Source organism: Leptodactylus fuscus, chromosome 3, assembly GCF_031893055.1.
Source record: "Leptodactylus fuscus isolate aLepFus1 chromosome 3, aLepFus1.hap2, whole genome shotgun sequence".
In the NCBI taxonomy this organism is placed as follows: Eukaryota; Metazoa; Chordata; class Amphibia; order Anura; family Leptodactylidae; genus Leptodactylus; species Leptodactylus fuscus.
In genome coordinates, this window is record NC_134267.1 from 94751531 (window position 1) to 94770068 (window position 18538).

General features: G+C 41.4%; 1 protein-coding gene across 8 annotated transcripts in view; it reads right to left on the minus strand.

Annotated features, from left to right (window-relative positions):
- PTPRK (protein tyrosine phosphatase receptor type K) overlaps nucleotides 1-18538 on the minus strand; it is a 281887-nt gene that overhangs the window by 25996 nt on the left and 237353 nt on the right. For 3 of the 8 annotated variants that reach the window (XM_075267972.1, XM_075267970.1, XM_075267967.1), the window contains 3 exons: nucleotides 11729-11913; nucleotides 9637-9724; nucleotides 9058-9134 (listed from right to left, as the gene is read on the minus strand). In XM_075267972.1, coding sequence (XP_075124073.1) covers nucleotides 9058-9134; nucleotides 9637-9724; nucleotides 11729-11913 — 350 coding nt within the window. Of the gene's footprint in view, nucleotides 1-8834; nucleotides 8853-9057; nucleotides 9135-9636; nucleotides 9725-11728; nucleotides 11914-13564; nucleotides 13577-17355; nucleotides 17392-18538 lie in introns of all 8 variants that reach the window. The other 5 variants (XM_075267965.1, XM_075267968.1, XM_075267966.1 and 2 more) reach the window with 3 other exon arrangements.

Here is an 18538-nt window from a genome sequence, read left to right on the forward strand (position 1 = left end):
GAAACCTCTCAAAATGCACACTAATTGTACAGACAAAAGGTTCAACTGCAAGTCTTTCTGGCTGGTATATGTCAGTATACTGCAAACCAGAAAGGTGTGGATATATATAGTAGACTATGCTATTCCAACTTGTGGAAAAAAGTAAGCGGTAAACTTTGTACCTTGTAGGTTGGATGGCATCTGTCCCGGGTATAGGCAAGATTTTTTTTTTTTTTTTTACTAAAACATATACCATAATAGCCTACAGCAGACCTGGGCAAAGTCCGGCCCCCGGGCCATATCCGGCCCTCTGAATGATTCAGTCCGGCCCGCACAGCTTTGACTAGGGAGGCGTGTCTAGGGGGGCGTGTCTAGTGGGCGTGTCTTAGTGCCGGCCGAAGATGGAGATGTGGAGCGTGTCATAAAGTACTGAGAGATGTAAGGTGAGCTGCAGGCTGGAGAGAGAGAGAGAGAGAGAGAGAGAGAGAGAGAGTGAGTGTGTGTGTGTGTCTATATGTGTGTGTGTCTATATATGTGTGTGTGTGTCTGTATGTGTGTGTGTGTGTCTGTATGTGTGTGTGTGTGTCTGTGTGTGTGTGTGTCTGTATGTGTGTGTGTGTGTCTGTATGTGTGTGTGTGTGTCTGTCTGTGTGTGTGTGTGTGTCTGTATGTGTGTGTGTGTGTCTGTCTGTGTGTGTGTGTGTCTGTCTGTGTGTGTGTCTGTCTGTGTGTGTGTCTGTCTGTGTGTGTGTCTGTGTGTGTGTCTGTCTGTGTGTGTGTCTGTCTGTGTGTGTGTCTGTCTGTGTGTCTGTCTGTGTGTCTGTCTGTCTGTGTGTCTGTCTGTGTGTGTCTGTCTGTCTGTGTGTCTGTCTGTCTGTGTGTCTGTCTGTCTGTGTGTCTGTCTGTCTGTATGTGTGTCTGTCTGTATGTGTGTGTGTCTGTCTATATGTGTGTGTCTGTCTATATGTGTGTGTCTATATATGTGTGTGTGTGTGTCTGTATCTGTCTGTCTGTACGTCTGTGTGTGTCTCAGTAACCTAGGGGCAGAGATGGAAGGGGAATGTTATACTAGGGCAGAGATGGCAGATGGAGGGGGGGACATGAAACTGGGGGGGGGGACACATGAAACTGGGGGGGGACATGAAACTGGGGGAGAGATGGAGGGGGGGACATGAAATGGGGAAAATAAAGGGGGATATGAAACTGAGGGAGAAATGGAGGGGGGGGACATGAAATGGGGAAAATAAAGGGGAATATGAAACTGAGGGAAAAATGGAGGGGGGGGACATGAAACTGGGGGTAGATGAAGAGGGCACTTAGACTGGGGGGACATTAAACCGTGGAGGTAGCTGTAGGGGGACCTGTCTGCCTCTAGTTGCCCCCAGTTTAATGTCACCCTCCAGCTACCCCTACGGTTTAATTTCTGCTTCCCGATTTTAATGTCCCCCTCTAGTTGCCCCCAGTTTCATGTCCCGCTCCAGCTGTCAATTTATTGCCCCCCTCCAACTACCCCCACTGTTTAATGTCCCCCTCCAGCTGTCCCAGCTTCATGTCCCCTCTAGTTTCCACCAGTTTATACTGGAGCACCAGGTCAGGGACTTAATACTGTGGGGCAGTTGGAAGGGAACATTATAATGTGGGGGCGTATAGTGTACGGTTGACTGTAGGAGGATTGTACTGTGTGGGGGCACATGGAAAGATGATTGGGAATGGGCGGGGTCAACGTAGAAGTGGGTGGAGCCTAAATTTGCCGTGGCACGGCCCTCTAGCATAGTTTCAATTTCTTATGCGGCCCCATGGGAAAATTAATTGCCCACCCCTGGCCTACAGGAAGCGTTAAACAAATGCCTTCATGGTGTTCATCACCCTTGGGCTTTGCTGGTATTCATTTACTGAGATCATCATGAAAACCAATTGAAAAATTCATTATCTGTTAAAAAAGCACCAATATAGCCGATAGCTGGAGGATGACATAAGTAAGGCGCTATTAACAGTATATACCTAAAATTGAGGTCAAAACCACAGTGTGAACACAGTCTAATATGGTATGCAGACAACTGAGCGTTGGACATTTAATTCATTTCTTCTTTGTCTGACGCTTTAGGAAAATACATTATGTAAAACCTCTTAAACGTTGGTGTCCCACAAAGGGCAAGGTCTTATAGGAGCACAACAAAGTGGACTGACTAGTACAGAACTGAAAGCCTCTCTTTTAGAGCGTTTTACTTAAAGAGGACCTTTCATGGTTTGGGGCACAGGCAGTTTTATATACTGCTGGAAAGCTGACAGTGCGCTGAATTCAGCGCACTATCGGCTTTCCCGATCTGTGCCCGGTGTAAAGCGCTATCGGTCCCGGTACCGTAGCTCTTTACAGTCAGAAGGGCATTTCTGACAGTCAGTCAGGTACGTCCTTCTCCACAGCAGAGCCTATTGCGCTGTACTGTGTGAGCGGGGAGGAACGTCCCCTCCTTCTGCTCACAGTGCTCGTCCATAGACAAGTATTATCAGGAGGGGAGGGGGCGTTCCTCCCCGCTCACACTGTACAGGGCGGTAGGCACTGCTGTGGAGAAGGACATTCCTGACTGACTGTCAGAAACACCCTTCTAACTGTACAGTGCTACGTTACCGGGACAGATAGCTCTTTACCCGGGGCACAGATCGGGAAAGCCGACAGTGTGCTGAATTCAGCGCACTATCGGCCTTCCAGAAGTATATAAAACTGCCTGTGCCCAAATCGGTGAAAGGACCTCTTTAAGTTCAGGCTCACACTGCTTCCTTATTGGATTGTAAAGTACATGGTTACACATCTGATAAAGTCATTTAACAATATAAGGTCATTTCAATGTATATCATTCACACACTAATCAAAGCAATTTAGTTTCTAAATGGTAATAGACACATGGTATTATAAGTACACATTCATTACCAAACATGTTTTCACAAAGTGTCAAGAATATACAATCAAGACTAAAGCAAGCTCTACATCTATGGGAAAAACATGCCACATATCAAAAAACCGTTCTTAAAGGGAGTCAGTCACCAGAACCCAGCCCCACAGATAGGTTAGGGTCTCCTGAATGAAACTTGATTGAATTGGCACCTCACTTGTCGAGATCTTCCGGGTCTTGCCAATAAGCAAATTAGCTCTTTGGAGTAATATGAGTGTTGCTATTGCTTCAAAGAGGTGATGGGGGAATACCCTTATTGCTCAAAATAGCTTAATTGCATATTTACAAACTGCAATATTTTGTTAACGGAGGCACTGATTCACAAAGGGAAAACACTGTGTGAGCCAAGTGTCCCTAACCTATTTATCTGCGTTGATGAGGAACTTTAAAGAGGACCTGTCACCAGATATCAAGAAGTCTAAAGACATACATGATCAAATTTTAAATTGATGAGCTATTCTTAAGTAATCGGAATCTCTAGTCTGGAAAACCCTTTTACTTGGGCAGTAATAATGTAGTTTCTCTGGTGGGGTGTCTGTGTGCTATAGGTCATGCAGTGTAATGACCCACTTGGCTAATAGACCCTAATTTGCAAAACACTAACTAGACTTATATCTTTGGAATTACTGAACAGTTTTGGATTTAACATCAAAAAGCTCAGGGAGACAGTATCAAATGAGGTGTGACATCAGGTTTTTGAGACCTGGAGAGATGAAAGTAAATTAAATAAATATCTGGTTATCAGCTCCTATCCTGCCTGCTAAACTGTTCAATTCACTGAAAGGTTGGCCTTCAGTGTGAAGATGGCTAGAGCTCAGACATGGATCAGATTAAATAGAGGTCTGTGGGGAGGGACCCACAGTCAGAAACAAAGCACATATACAGTCATGGCCAAAAGTTTTGAGAATGACACAAATCTTCTATTTTCACATGATCTGCTGCCCTCTGTTTTTATGTGTGTTTGTCAGATGTTTTTATCACATACAATATTTGCAGTGTTGACCCTTCTTCTTCAGGACCTCTGCAATTCTCCCTGGCATGCTCTCAATCAACTTCTGGACCAAATCCTGACTGATAGCAGTCCAATCTTGCACAATCAATGCTTGCATTTTGTCAGAATTTGTAGGTTTTTGTTTGTCCACCTGTCTCTTGATGATTGACCACAAGTTCTCAATGGGATTAAGATCTGGGGAGTTTCCAGGCCATGGACCCAAAATCTCTATGTTTTGTCCCCTGAGCCATTTAGTTATCACCTTTGCTTTATGGCAAGGTGCTCCATCATGCTGGAAAAGGCATTGTTGATCGCCAAACTGCTCTTGGACGGTTGGGAGAAGTTGATCTTGGAGGACATTCTGGTACCATTCTTTATTCATGGCTGTGTTTTTAGGCAAGACTGTGAGAGAGCCGATTACCTTGGCTGAGAAGCAACCCCACACATGAATGGTTTCAGGATGCTTTACAGTTGGCATGAGACAAGACTGGTGGTAGCGCTCACCTCGTCTTCTCGAATAAGCTGTTTTCCAGATGTCCTAAACAATCGAAAAGGGGATTCATCAGAGAAAATGACTTTACTCCAGTCCTCAGCAGTCCACTCCCTGTAACTTTTGCAGAATATCAGTCTGTCCCTGATGTTTTTTCTGGAGAGAAGTGGCTTCTTCGCTGCCCTCGAGACCAGGCCTTGCTCCAAGAGTCTCCGCCTCACAGTGCGTGCAGATGCACTCACACCTACCTGCTGCCATTCCTGAGCAAGCTCTGCACTGCTGGTAGCCCGATCCCGCAGCTGAAACACTTTTAAGAGACGGTCCTGGCGCTTGCTGGTCTTTCTTGGGCGCCCTGGAGCTTTTTTGCCAACAATGGAACCTCTCTCCTTGAAGTTCTTGATGATGCGATAGATTGTTGACTGAGGTGCAATCTTTCTAGCTGCGATACTCTTCCCTATTAGGCCATTTTTGTGCAGTGCAATGATGACTGCACGTGTTTCTTTAGAGATAACCATGGTTAACAGAAGAGAAACAATGATGCCAAGCACCAGCCTCCTTTTAAAGTGTCCAGTGGTGTCATTCTTACTTAATCATGACAGATTGTTCTCCAGCCCTGTCCTCATCAACACCCACACCTGTGTTAATGGAGCAATCACTGAAACGATGTTAGCTGGTCCTTTTAAGGCAGGGCTGCAATGATGTTGAAATGTGTTTTGGGGGATAAAGTTCATTTTCTAGGCAAATATTGATTAATTGCTGTTAAGCTGATCACTCTTTATAACATTCTGGAGTATATGCAAATTGCCATTAGAAAAACAAGCAGTAGACATTGTAAAAATTAATATTTGTATCATTCTCAAAACTTTTGGCCATGAATGTACAACAATGTTACAGGAAACAGTAAGATTAATTTCTCTTCTAGCAGTTTTCCCAGTGCATTTCCACTGAAGGACAGTTCCCAGGTGGCGAGACCACGTGAACTGTCCTGTTTCTTCATGAGACGATATTCTCATGAAGGCTCCCAGGACTGTCATAGGATTATATCTATTGAGGCTTTCCTGGTGCAGACCTTAATAGCCATGTAGTCGATCTCCCATAGACTACAATACAGTTGTATTGCAGTCAATGGGACGAGTGATCTAAAGATCACAGGTTGAAGCCCCGAGTGGGTTAATAAAACAGTTAAAAACAAAAACCATCAGACATTCTTAAAATGAAATAAATAAAAAGTACATCAGGCCTCACTAGAGATGAGCGAACAGTGTTCTATCGAACACATGTTCGATCGGATATGAGGCTGTTCGATGTGTTCGATTCGAATCGAACATCACGTGGCAAACTCCAAAAAAAATTGATTCCCCTCCCACCTTCCCTGGCGCTTTTTTTGCACCAATAACAGCGCAGGGGAGGTGGGACAGGAACTAAGACACCGGAGGCATCGAAAAAAATCGGAAAAAGTCATTGGCTGCCGAAATCAGGTGACCTCCATTTTAGACGAATAGTGGATTTCAAATCCGGGTCATATGAGAATGTGAACTTTGTGACTAAGAGACAGGGATAGCTGTACAGGCAGGGATAGCTAGGGATAACCTTTATTTAGGTAGGAATGTTATTAAAAATAACTTTTTAGGGCTCTATCGGGTGTGTAATTGTGATTTTTGTGACATAAACTTTTTCCCATAGGAATGCATTGGCCAGCGCTGATTGGCCAGAGTACGGAATTCGACCAATCAGCGCTGGCTCTGCTGGAGGAAGCGGAGTCTAAGATCGCTCCACACCAGTCTGCATTCAGGTCCAACCTTAGACTCCGCCTCCTCCGGCAGAGCCAGCGCTGATTGGCCGAAGGCTGGCCAATGCATTCCTATTGGTAGCAGTGCTGAGCCAGTTCTGCTCAACTACACCGTGTGCCGGTCAGCCCATCTGATATAGCAGAGCCGAGTGTGCACACTCGGCTCTGCTACATCAGATGTAGCAGAGCCGAGGGTGCACTAGAACCCTTATGCACACTCGGCTCTGCTACATCTGATGTAGCAGTGCCGAGTGTGCACACTCGGCTCTGCTATATCAGATGGGCTGACCGGCACACGGTGTAGTTGAGCAGAACTGGCTCAGCACTGCTACCAATAGGAATGCATTGGCCAGCCTTCGGCCAATCAGTGCTGGCTCTGCCGGAGGAGGCGGAGTCTAAGGTCGGACCTGAATGGAGACTGGTGTGGAGCGATCTTAGACTCCGCCTCCTCCAGCAGAGCCAGTGCTGATTGGTCGAATTCCATACTCTGGCCAATCAGCACTGGCCAATGCATTCCTATGGGGAAAAGTTAGCTTGCGAAAATCGCAAGCTGACAGGGATTTCCATGAAATAAAGTGACTTTTATGCCCCCAGACATGCTTCCCCTGCTGTCCCAGTGTCATTCCAGGGTGTTGGTATCATTTCCTGGGGTGTCATAGTGGACTTGGTGACCCTCCAGACACGGATTTGGGTTTCCCCCTTAACGAGTATATGTTCCCCATAGACTATAATGGGGTTCGAAACCCGTTCGAACACACGAACAGTGAGCGGCTGTTCGAATCGAATTTCGAACCTCGAACATTTTAGTGTTCGCTCATCTCTAGGCCTCACAAAAAAAAAAAAAAAAAACACCACACAAGCCCAGTTGTTAAAAGAACTGGTGAGGTTTTCTGATTCTATGTGAGACGAGGGTATGTCAATACATAGTAAGTGCAAAACTTCAGGAAAAAACTATTAAAGTTATTTACCACTTAATTTTTTAACCCTTAAGAAGGCTTTAAATAATGAACGATGATAATCACTACATACTAACCTGTGTGTTTGGCCAGGGATCCAGCAGGGAGTCTCCTTCTACCGCACACTAGTGCATTGGCCAATCAATGGCTGACTGCTGATGCTCCGTCTGAACACAGCATTACTGCTCAGCCACTAATTGCTGTACAGAGCCCCAGCCAAGTGGACAGGTGAGTAAATAGCGTTAGTTATAGACTTCACAGGTTGCCACACTGAAACCAGGGGCAAAACAATTTTTCACTATACCCCCAACCACTGACACTGCCAGTATCCTAAACAGAATTTAAAGGGGATGGTCTGTGTATAGGAGATGAGTTGTCAAATTTCCAAAGGTCCCACATGCCAAGTGCACTTGTATGACTGGAGCTTCATTAAAAGATGGGGCTGACAGAAACAACAGTCATGTCAGTTCCCCAGCAGAGAATGGAGCACGCCTGCTTCTTCATTATGATGTAGGAGGCAATGGGGACTTTTATCCTCTACTCTCCTCCTCTCTGGAGACTGGACAGTAAGGCCACCAGCTTTGTGACAATTATCACCTATCCTGTGTCTTTAAAGTGACAACCCCTAAGGAGAGACCACTTTCTCAGGTGTGTAGCGTTTTACAAAAACCCATTTTAGCTCCACTGGGGGGATTATGGGAAAAAATATGCAAATCTGTTTCCCACGATGTAAATAGGGAAACCGTGCCTCTCTGTTTGCTGCCCTCTAGGGGTAACTACCCATTAAAGATATTTTAATCACTGTTCCCTATCTGAACAGATAAATCACCACTATATAATGCACAACATTCATACACGACACTATTATAATATACATAATATTGAGTTTTTAAAATACTTTCTCAATTTGGAAGGATTTTTGTAAACCCATGTAAATCTACTATGGCGAACCCACAAGATTTTTACATTGATATCAACAAAAAAAAAAAAAAAAAGTGTACTTTGGTGTGGATTTGCTGCAGAAACACTTTCAGTCCTGTGGGAACATACTTATGTCTATAATACAAATAATTTTTTTGCGCTTGCATTAAAGATGCAACACCCAGACCTCTTTTTGGTTATTGGAAACAAAGTTACATCCCCATGGGAGCCTACTGCAACACTGGTTCTGATAAACAATAGAAGGTCTGGGTGTTCTACCTTTAAAATGAACACAAAAAACACCTTTCTAAAAGCAGCCAGAAAAGCAACATAAATTAAAAGGCCTTACATAGGTAGACAAAAGTCCAAATTCTGCAAATACAACTGCAAGATAAACATTTTATAAAACTTACACTACATGTTTTAACAAAAAGCATGAAGCAGCCAAAAATAAATAAACCATCAAAAATGAGCATGGAATGTTACTGGGAAAATAATGCATTTCAGGGATCTTACAAAATAAATTGGACTATTTTGCCAGGTTACAATATATATATATATTTTTTACATAATAGTAACATGAAGGATAAAAACACAACTAAATCAAAAGAAAATAAGACAAACTATACAAGTTAACCAGGTGAAGCATGCACAGATGTTGGGTAATAAGCATTAGTCGGAATTAGAAAGTAACTGGGGACAATGTCTAGAATTAAATGTTTATTGTAGGGGTCTGTTATTCACATATAGTGGTACTTACATCCCTGTACAGCCAAATCTACAGCCCAAACCAAAGTCAGGTGTGAAAGAAAGCACAACAATGTCAGTGAGTACTAAGACTTCGAACAAGGAAAGTGTACAGTTTCTCTTCTTTATAATACTTGTAATTTCGTAAGCATGACATGCGGAAAAGAAACACTCACATACAAAAGCCCAAGCTCAAAGCATGCAAGAACAGAGGGAATGTATTGGATTCTACTTACATCAATATAATTAGCATTTATGTAGTCAGAGGATGGATCGTCCTCCACTGGTTGTAGGATGACTCTAGAGTGATCATCTAGTGAACAAAAAAGATAGAAAAAAAAAAAGTGGACCATGTTCACAAATTGTTGACACCATTATTTAAAAGGGGACCTGTCAGCATCTCCCCTAGGCTTTAACAAGGTATACAAATAAGTGCTCATCTTCTAAAAAAGGACACAACTTTCTACTTACAGCATTCGCAATCGAGGGTAAATTGTTTTCAAGAGGTCAATTCAGCAGCCACACCATTTATTGTCAACTTTAATACCTCTCAATCTATCAAAACTTCTTATCTTACCCCTTTCCTCTCCATCTTGTAGCCCAACATGCCATCATTTTTTATGTATTTTTTTTTAATTAAAGTTAGTTGTAATCCCCACATTATGCATTATACTTGTTGAAAAGATTTAGTTTTCAGCAGAAGAGATGCCATATGTCATGTACATGAGAAAACCTGATTATAAGAAAAGCTACATTACCCATGAAGTGTAGTAAGAGCCTTAAAAAAAATAAAAAATCACAAACACAAAACTTACAGGCAATGATGTTTCCATATCTATTCTTTGTCCGGTTTTGATCCTTCTTGGCAACATCCCATGATGCAGACTGCCCCTCAAAGAAACTCTGGAACATCAAATGATACATGCAATATCTACATAAAGATACTAAAGTTTCAGCAATAAATCTGGAATTAAACATTTCAATACTAAAAACATTAAAGAGCTTGTCTCATCTCCTTTGAAAAAGTGGCTCCCATGGGGATCGATCACCTCTCGTCACATAGGGTAAATATCTGACTTTGCAGGTAAAAGTCGCAGCCAACCAAACATGAAGGTTGTGATAGAGGAAATGCAACATTATATTGTCGCTTTTCTGATGAATGGTCATCCTTTTAATACAAGCAGGAGCGGCATTGGGGGAGGGGAGGGACAAACTGAGCAATTGCCCAGGGAACCCATCCCCAAAGGGATCCCCGGTATCCAGAGCATCAGGCTTTTAGCCTGAAGGCTTGAATCCCGGGAGCTCCACAGCTTTATCAGTGCACAAGTACACTTGAATCCTATGACAGAGCAGGGACCTTTCAGCTCCCTGCTCTGCCACAGAAGACCGAAGGAAACACACGGAACGTAGCGTTGCAGGTGGCATGATGACGTCACTGCATTGCGCCACCTGTGCCACTATTACAATAGAGACTTTGCCTGCTCCACTCATCGTGGGAGTATGGTAAGGAGAGTACAAAATGTATTGCTTTCCAGTAAGGTAAAGGGATTACCTGCTAAGGGGGCAAACTAATATTCAAAGGAGGCTAATATTTATGGTTAGGGAATTATTAAATATAAGGGGGGCTATTGCAAAGGTGAAGTATTTATAAGGTGAAACGGTTATATATAAAAGGGGGTTATTATAAGAGATGACATATATATAAGGGGGGCTATTATAAGGGGGATATTATAGGAGAGAAGCTTATTATATATAAGGGGCTATTATGAGTGGAAACTATTATATATAAGGGGGGCTATTATAAGGAGGGGATACTATAGGAGAGGAGCCATTATATATAAGGGCGCTATTATGAGAAGGAACTATTATATATAAGGTTGGCTGTTATAAGGAGGAGACTGTTATACATAAGGGCTATTATGTATAAGGGAGGACCTATTATATATAAAGGGGGCTATTATAATGTGGTTGCTTCTATTTATAAGAGGGAAACTTTATAAGGAGGATATTGTTAGGCTGAATTCACACAGGTTTTTTGGACGGGATTTTGACGTGGAATCCACCTCAGAATGCGGCTCAAAAAAACGCCTCCCATTGACTTCAAGCGAGCTACCCTTTCTTGCCGCGGATTTCCGCGACTTGACACTCCCTTCCGACTAGGCCCATTTACTAAGCCCTAATCCAGAGCGGAATGCTACGAATGTTGAAATGCCACGACAGTCATTTTTTGGTCCAGATTCTGAGGTGGCTTCCCGCATGTAAATAAGTGTGAATTCAGCCTTAAAGGGGTTATGATTTATGAGAGTGCTAACATTGATAATATGTTTGTGAAATATTATGAGAGGGCTATTATTAAGGGGGACTATTTGTAAGGGAACACATACTGTATATGATTGGGCTATTACTGAGAAGGGGGAACGATTACGGATGTGGGCACTGTTTATAAGCAGGGACTATTTATAATGATGTGCTATAATAACTGATGAGGTGGTATAACATCTATTAGGCGGAACAAAGGTGGCAATTTTAATTATGTGTGGGCATAAGCGTTGTTACTGTTTTGGGGGCAAAAACTGAGTGTCATTAAAGGGGCTGCCACTGGAAATATGATGGTGTTGTTGGTATACCAGCATTTGGGGCCCCCCTTGTAATTTTTCCCAGGGCCACAGTTTGTCTAAAAAAGGCCCTGAATACAAGGATAGCTCATGTCCAAAAGAATGAGAACTGCTTATATATAGCAGTTTTCCATTTTGTCTTAAAGAGGCATGTCCCAAATGGAGGGTTTATGTCCATACATCCTAAATTATTTCATAAGATAAGAGATGAAATTAGAGATGGGTTGTGCAGTTAATCTCAAATTACTAGTTTTGAGTGCTGGTTTATAGCCAGCTGTCTTGGCAATTGTACCTCATATTCTTCTTTAAATCCATAGCTATCAGAAGTCTTCATAAGATTAATATGCTGAAGGAGGTCAGCAACTCTAATGGCTGGATGAAGCTGCCCTGTCTGGTATGGAGATTCAGTCCCTTCACATAAGTAGCGTGGAACATCCAAAAGGCGGCTGGATTCTGCTGTTGCAGTGTGATTTTCATCTGAGAACACAAAGAAAGTTGGACAAAATACTTACTTGTTGGTTTCAATACACACATACATACATGTATGCCTATCATATGACTAATGCAAATAAACAAACTGAAAAAGAGGATTAAGCATGATAAACTGTAAAAATGTAACAACCCCCAATGTCAAATTAAAACACTACCAAATACAACCCTATTAACACTACTTGATGTATTTTAGTAGTGTGGCTATATATCAGCTGGAACTTCTTCCGTTTCAGTGCAAAACCTACACCACTTCTTACTACCTGTATTAACAGTACACATTAATAATTGGTAGTTCAAGTTACTTTATAAGTGTAATAATAAGAGTGCATAACAATTAAAAGTGGTCACGTGGCAAATTTCAAAAATTTCAAGGGGTTTTCTGGGCAAAAAGTATTTTTTTTTAAATGTCTGTTAAGAGTTATTAATGGGTTAATAAATGCAGCTATATACCTTTAGCCCTGTTTTGAGTGATTTATGGGTGTCTCTGGGAGCTCCTGGTATCTCCTGCATTTGTTTACTTGTTTAAGTTTCCTGCTATGTAACTTGCTCACTAAACCCTCTCACCTTCCTCCCCCTCATACACCCCCTCCCTATCACTCTAGCTATCCCGCCCTTCCCTACCTACGCAGCCCTACCCCCTGACCCCACTATACTTACCTTCCTGTGAGACTGCGCGTGTTCTTCTCCATTGCTGCTCTGTTTTCTGCAGCAATTATCCACCTCTACTGCACATGCGGAAGCAGCAATGCGCAGAGCAGCGCTTGGAGAAGAGCAGGCGCCTGCCGAATCCGTAAAGAATAAGGAGCCGTCTCACAGGAAGAAGTGTGGAGGGTAAGTATAATGGGGTGGATGGGGCGTAGTAGTAGTAGTAGCGACGATCCATTTCCGGAAATGGGTAAATGGATTGTCATTGGATAATCAGAAAATGTCCCCATGGTGGTCATGTTATATGGGAAACTATCCATTTTTGATTAATTATGCTATTTAGAAGGGAAGGGGGGTATATAGACTAGTGTAGGGATTTCCAGTTATCCCGACAACCCCTTAAAGATCAATTTAATTCACGTGAATGGGGTTGTTTTTTTGCAGAATGAATTAGCCTCCATAGTTTATTTGCAGTAGAAAACTGAGTTGTGATTTTTATTTCTAGCTAATAAACTTCTGATGTAAGGAAAGAAAAAAAAAAAAAGGCATTTTATTTCAATTATCAGGAAAATCATCAGTGTGTCCACACGTCCTGCAGTCAGTATCTTGCGAAATGTAAAGTGTGGATTTCATGAATGAAGTGTGCTACTTTTCCCAAAACCTAGGTTCTTTTTGAAACTTCCAATAACTGAATACAATAATAAAAAAGAGCGAGAACCATCTTCTATGCTTCACAGGATATCCTCAAGTATGTCAGTTGTTTAGACTCACCAAGGCAGGCATCTGGCAGGAGCAGCTGGGGGTGACATCTGCTATGAATTAACACAGTAGCACCTCTCAGCAACATTGTTAAGCCTAGCTTTCTAATTATTGGGAATGTCATATGCAAAATGGATTTTACCTGCACGAGATTCTAGTTAAAGTGGGTTGTTAAAATGCTTCAAGCTGAAAGATTATTAACCAAAAAAATGATGTTCGTCATCCTACTTACCAGTGATTGGCACTGAAGCAGGGCAGCAAAGGAAGAAAAATAAAGATTTTTTTTTTTACATGTTATCCTGGGTTACCTAGATAAAACCGCACTAGATGTATGTACAAGATAGTATGTATGTGGTTTGCAGAGATGGATGAAACACATGGACAATACAGCCATGCAGACTAAAACACAACAAAGGGAGATCACATATAAGTGCACACATGACTAGGGTTTCACCAGTATCATGGAAGACAACTATGGGAAACCATTACTTCAGTAGTAGGTGAATGTGCAGTGTTCTGCATCTTTAACACACACACAGTCACATAATAGGCCAACCCAATGATCTAGCATTGCCCTCTGCACTAGTAGCACTGTATACAGTTAATGTTACTAAAAGTAAAATCTGCAGTGCAGCCGCAATCTAATATTCTAAAACAACAAGTATATTACAAGAAAAGAAAAGTTACAAAAGAGGATTTAAGCATTGTACATTGAGATAGAACCCAGCAACTGCACACAAACAACTACTCCACATATGGTTCAGCACTGGACACTTTTTCAGGATTTTTCATACGTGTAGTTTAGAGGGCCAAATTTTAACTTTTTCGCAACTTGGGGCTTCAGTTTAAAATAGTTTTCGCTTTTTGTTACAGTAACATTTGTGTTGTGGCTGTATATGTGTTGTATTACCGGGGATGGGACTAGAACCTGTGATGTGGGTGTGGTTTTAACTTTGTTTTTATTTCACTGTGATTTGTTTTTTTATTTGCCCTTAATTTATTTTTTACATTCTGCCTCTTTGAGGTCCATTTTAACAGTATTTTCGTATAAACAGAATTTTTTGGCTTTAACTGAGGCTGATACATTAGCCCCAGTTACAGGAGGAATGCAACCTCCTTATAACTGCAGAACTGATCTGGGTTCTCTAGGACCCAGCAGCTCTTACAGTCTCTGGTCTCCAGCAGATGACCAGTCTCTGGTCACCACCAGGTCAGAGGGGAGCCTCATCATGGAAGCTCTCATAGCTGTGTATACTGTGCTCATTGAATACTGTGTACACAGCAATCGGGAGGGCAGGATGATAATAAACTGTCCTTGCTCTCTCTATAGGAGCTCTGGCTGTAGTTACTTGAACTGGGGGGCCACTACAGCTGAACAATTTTGTGCAGCTGCTTAACACCACAAGGACATATGGGTACATCTTTGCAGAATTAAGAGTGGACTACCTGGACATAGTGGCAATCTGAGATAAGAAAGAAAACCTCCATAAGAAAAAGCAGCACACTTGCCTATGGAGGGTGTCTGATATTGCAGCTCAGCCCCATTCTCTTAAACTAAGCATTTTTGAACAGTGAGGTGAGGCATTTGGCAGCCAGTTGCTACTGTATATGACTAGAGACTGGATTATGGGAAGAATATGCAAATCTGACTTCCATGATGTATAGAGGGTGCTCCCTTTAACATCATGGAAGATAGACTTGCACATTCTCAGTGAGCGCCCTCTATTGGTGTGCATACTTGAGGCACTGACATCCTATTTACATCATGGAAGTCAGATTTGCATATTCTTCCCATGTTCCTTTGCACAGTGGAGCGCTGGCTCCACACACCTTAATGGTGGTTCTCTCCTTATGGAGTGATGATATCCCCTCAACCTAGAGACTGGATTTTGAGATGGAGAACTTGGAATAACCTACTGGGACACATGTAGCAAAACAAATTTTGATAATTTCTTAAATTATCAAGAAAATAGCAAATGAGAGTGAAATACTGTATTTAGAGAGAAAATCCAAGTGACACCCTATCTGAGATACCCATACAACTTGTATCAAAAATTAGGAGTGGTGTCTATAGAAAAAATGGCCAGTTGTCTATTCTTGAATTTAGCTAAAGGGGTTGTCCAAGACCCAGCAAAGTTGGACACAAAATAGGTAAACAGTATCAGAACAGTCTGACTGACATCCGAAGCTCACGTTGATCAGCAGTTTCATCCACTGGAAACCAGTGAATGGGAGCAGAGCTGCAGTTCCAGGCATCACTGTTACACTGTTGGTGTGGCAATGGGAACAGCAGTTCTGGTCCCAGACACTTGAATTGGAGCAGGGCTAGTCTTGGCTGTATACTTGGTATATGGCTTCCAGCAGCAGAACAGCTGCTTGGTGCCCCAACCAATCTGATATTGATGAGTTAGTTGCTCCATGTTAGTCTATCAAGAGAGGAGTAGGGGGTTTAGAAAAAACACTGAAATAATTGCTGCTACTACTGCTTAGCACTGCTAAGTTGTAATTAGCAAGCTAATAGTACACAGAATCAGTCAATAAATCAATTAACCAGCTGGGAGGAGAATTCTGCTCAGCCCCTCCCTGCTCCATAGAGTTATATGTCTAAATACAGAGATGAACATAATGCAAACAAGCAGTCAGATTGAAGATAAGAAGCAGGAGAACAATCTAAAAAGTGTAGAAGGAAATTACATATCCTTAAGATACATTACAAAGTTTATTATATTTAAATGCAGTATTCAATTATAACTGGAGGTACACTTTACGGGTCTTGCCCGAAAACACTGAAAAAAAAAAAAGTTCTTTTGGTAAAAATTATACTTAAGTACTCAAAAGCTGCTTAACTGGACTGATAATTTTCAGCCGGTAAGCATTTATTTTCAACATCTGTAAAATAGTCCTCTGACTCCTTTACAGCCTCTACCCGAAATGTATTCTGCACAATAAACACCAGGATTACATTTTCCACAAGGTTTTGTAGAAAACCTTATAAATTACAATACATCATTTCATGGCCAGTAAGATGACCGTCTCTGAATACTGAAGTGAATATCAATCTGTGATAATGTCTATTCTCCCTCCTAAAATTAAATGCGTCTAGGACATGTGTGTGTGTTTTTAGGCATCTTTTATGCATCCAGGTTACCTGCTGGTCCTCAATTTATGGGAGCATATTTTAGCTTTGTTTTATCAGAATGAAAATAAATCCTTTCAAATCGCTTGATATTATATGTTTATTTCTGGATAAGCTTTTACCATGGAAGAGATAATTGAAAAAGAGGTGTATCAGAAGCGTGAAATAGAAAATGGAACCTGAAATAATGTGCCATCTACAAAAGCACTGTGCTTAAAGAAACAATAGATGTTATCTCTCACTCCCTATTTTAAAAAAACGTGCTTAGTTTACCTATAGCTTGAAGTAAAATGTGTCAGTGGCAACGTAAGGATGTGTAGTCTCAATACAGCTAACCCCAAATTATACGTGTGCATTAAGAAGCTAGCACATTGCTGTCAATGCCTCTTACGAAATCTCACACTGACAACATGTCATACCCGCGAGACATGTCACAAAGCAATTCAATAGATTCAGGAACCCACAAGTCATTAGGCTTTCAATACCACAATTTAATGAAGCATGGGAGACTTCTAGGACGTTGTTATCCAGCAAGATTTTACACTAGGCCTATATAAAAGCATATCAAGATATGTTACAATTACCATGAACTCAGCTAGAGGCCATATGGTGTCAAGTGAGAGAACTATGCACAGAAAACTGGTCAAATATGGCTTCATGCAGCTGCGGGTTGACGACTCTACATACTGACGTGTGCTATACAGAACCAAACTAATATTTAATAGGTATATATTTAGAGATTTTGCCTCATATTAATTTACAGGTCTCAACATATTGATGATGTCTCTCTCTAGTAATTACTGGTAAAGAAGTCTCTTAATGTAGTGAGTCACATGCAACAAGATCATACATGCATGAACTGTGATGATGCCGGACTGGGTCCTCACCTAACACAGCAGTCGGCACAAGTGGATCATTGGGCACTGCAGGAAAACAAAGCTCATGAATACATATTACCTCCATTTTGTGCAGTTATAAATACAGACAGACAGATATAGATATAAGCACAATAATATCGACTGCTATAGAAAGGTGAGTGAATCCAAAAGAAATGAAGCCAACAATAATGTAATAGACTTGCTGGAGAGCACTAACTCAATAGAAAATAAAAACTATTTTCACCCAAACTGTACAATTTGTGGTACATGTATAAAGAAGAAGCTAAAGCAATAGCCAGTGTCTTTTACGAGATTTATTTAGCATTTTTCTATTCACTTTTGATGTTCATTTCTACAGAAGTCACTACGAGTGCAGCAAACTGGTTGTCAATTTGAGCAAAATGCAGCCAATTGCATGGTTCAAGGAAAGGCGAAAGGCGCTTGTTCTATCATTGCGAGCAAACTGAATATGCCAGACATGAGGCTTATATTCATGCAACTGTCACACATGAAAGAGGAAACACATCTATGGTGTAACCAGGGTGGAATTTTGAATTCTTTGGATTCCTAAGGATAAGTCATCGATATCAGATACAACAGATACAGCTGTCTGCTTCCTGCTCCTTTCTCTGTTGAGTGCTGTGGTGGGGGTACAGGGTGTTTGACCTTTACCATTCTGCTATTGATGGCTTATCCTTAGAATAAGTCATGTAAATTTGGACCGGAAAAACCTCTTTGACTGACCTACCAGGCAAGTCTTCTGATAACTTGGCAAGTAATGCTGCCGTCGTCAACTTTGTAAAAACGTATGCCATAACTGAATGGAAAAATAGCAATGTCTCCAAGTTCAACAATCATTACTAAACACTGGTTGCTGCTCTAACATATTAATTACTAATGTATGGACAATCTTGTGCTGGGTATAAATCCTCTTTAAACTTTCAGTCCTAAATTAACATATGCAAGCTAACACTTTGTCAGAGAAAATAATGCAATGTTTGAGTGTGAATGTTTTACAGTATGGCTAACTTAACTGATGTGTATACAAGGAAAAATAAGGGTATCAATTGATAATTCTGATCCTGATTTTCCATTATGCCACCAATTTACAAAACAAACAAAATATGAATGCTTGATATAGCTTAATAAAAATCATGCATCAACTGTGCAAAATGGGGCATTCTAAAAAGCT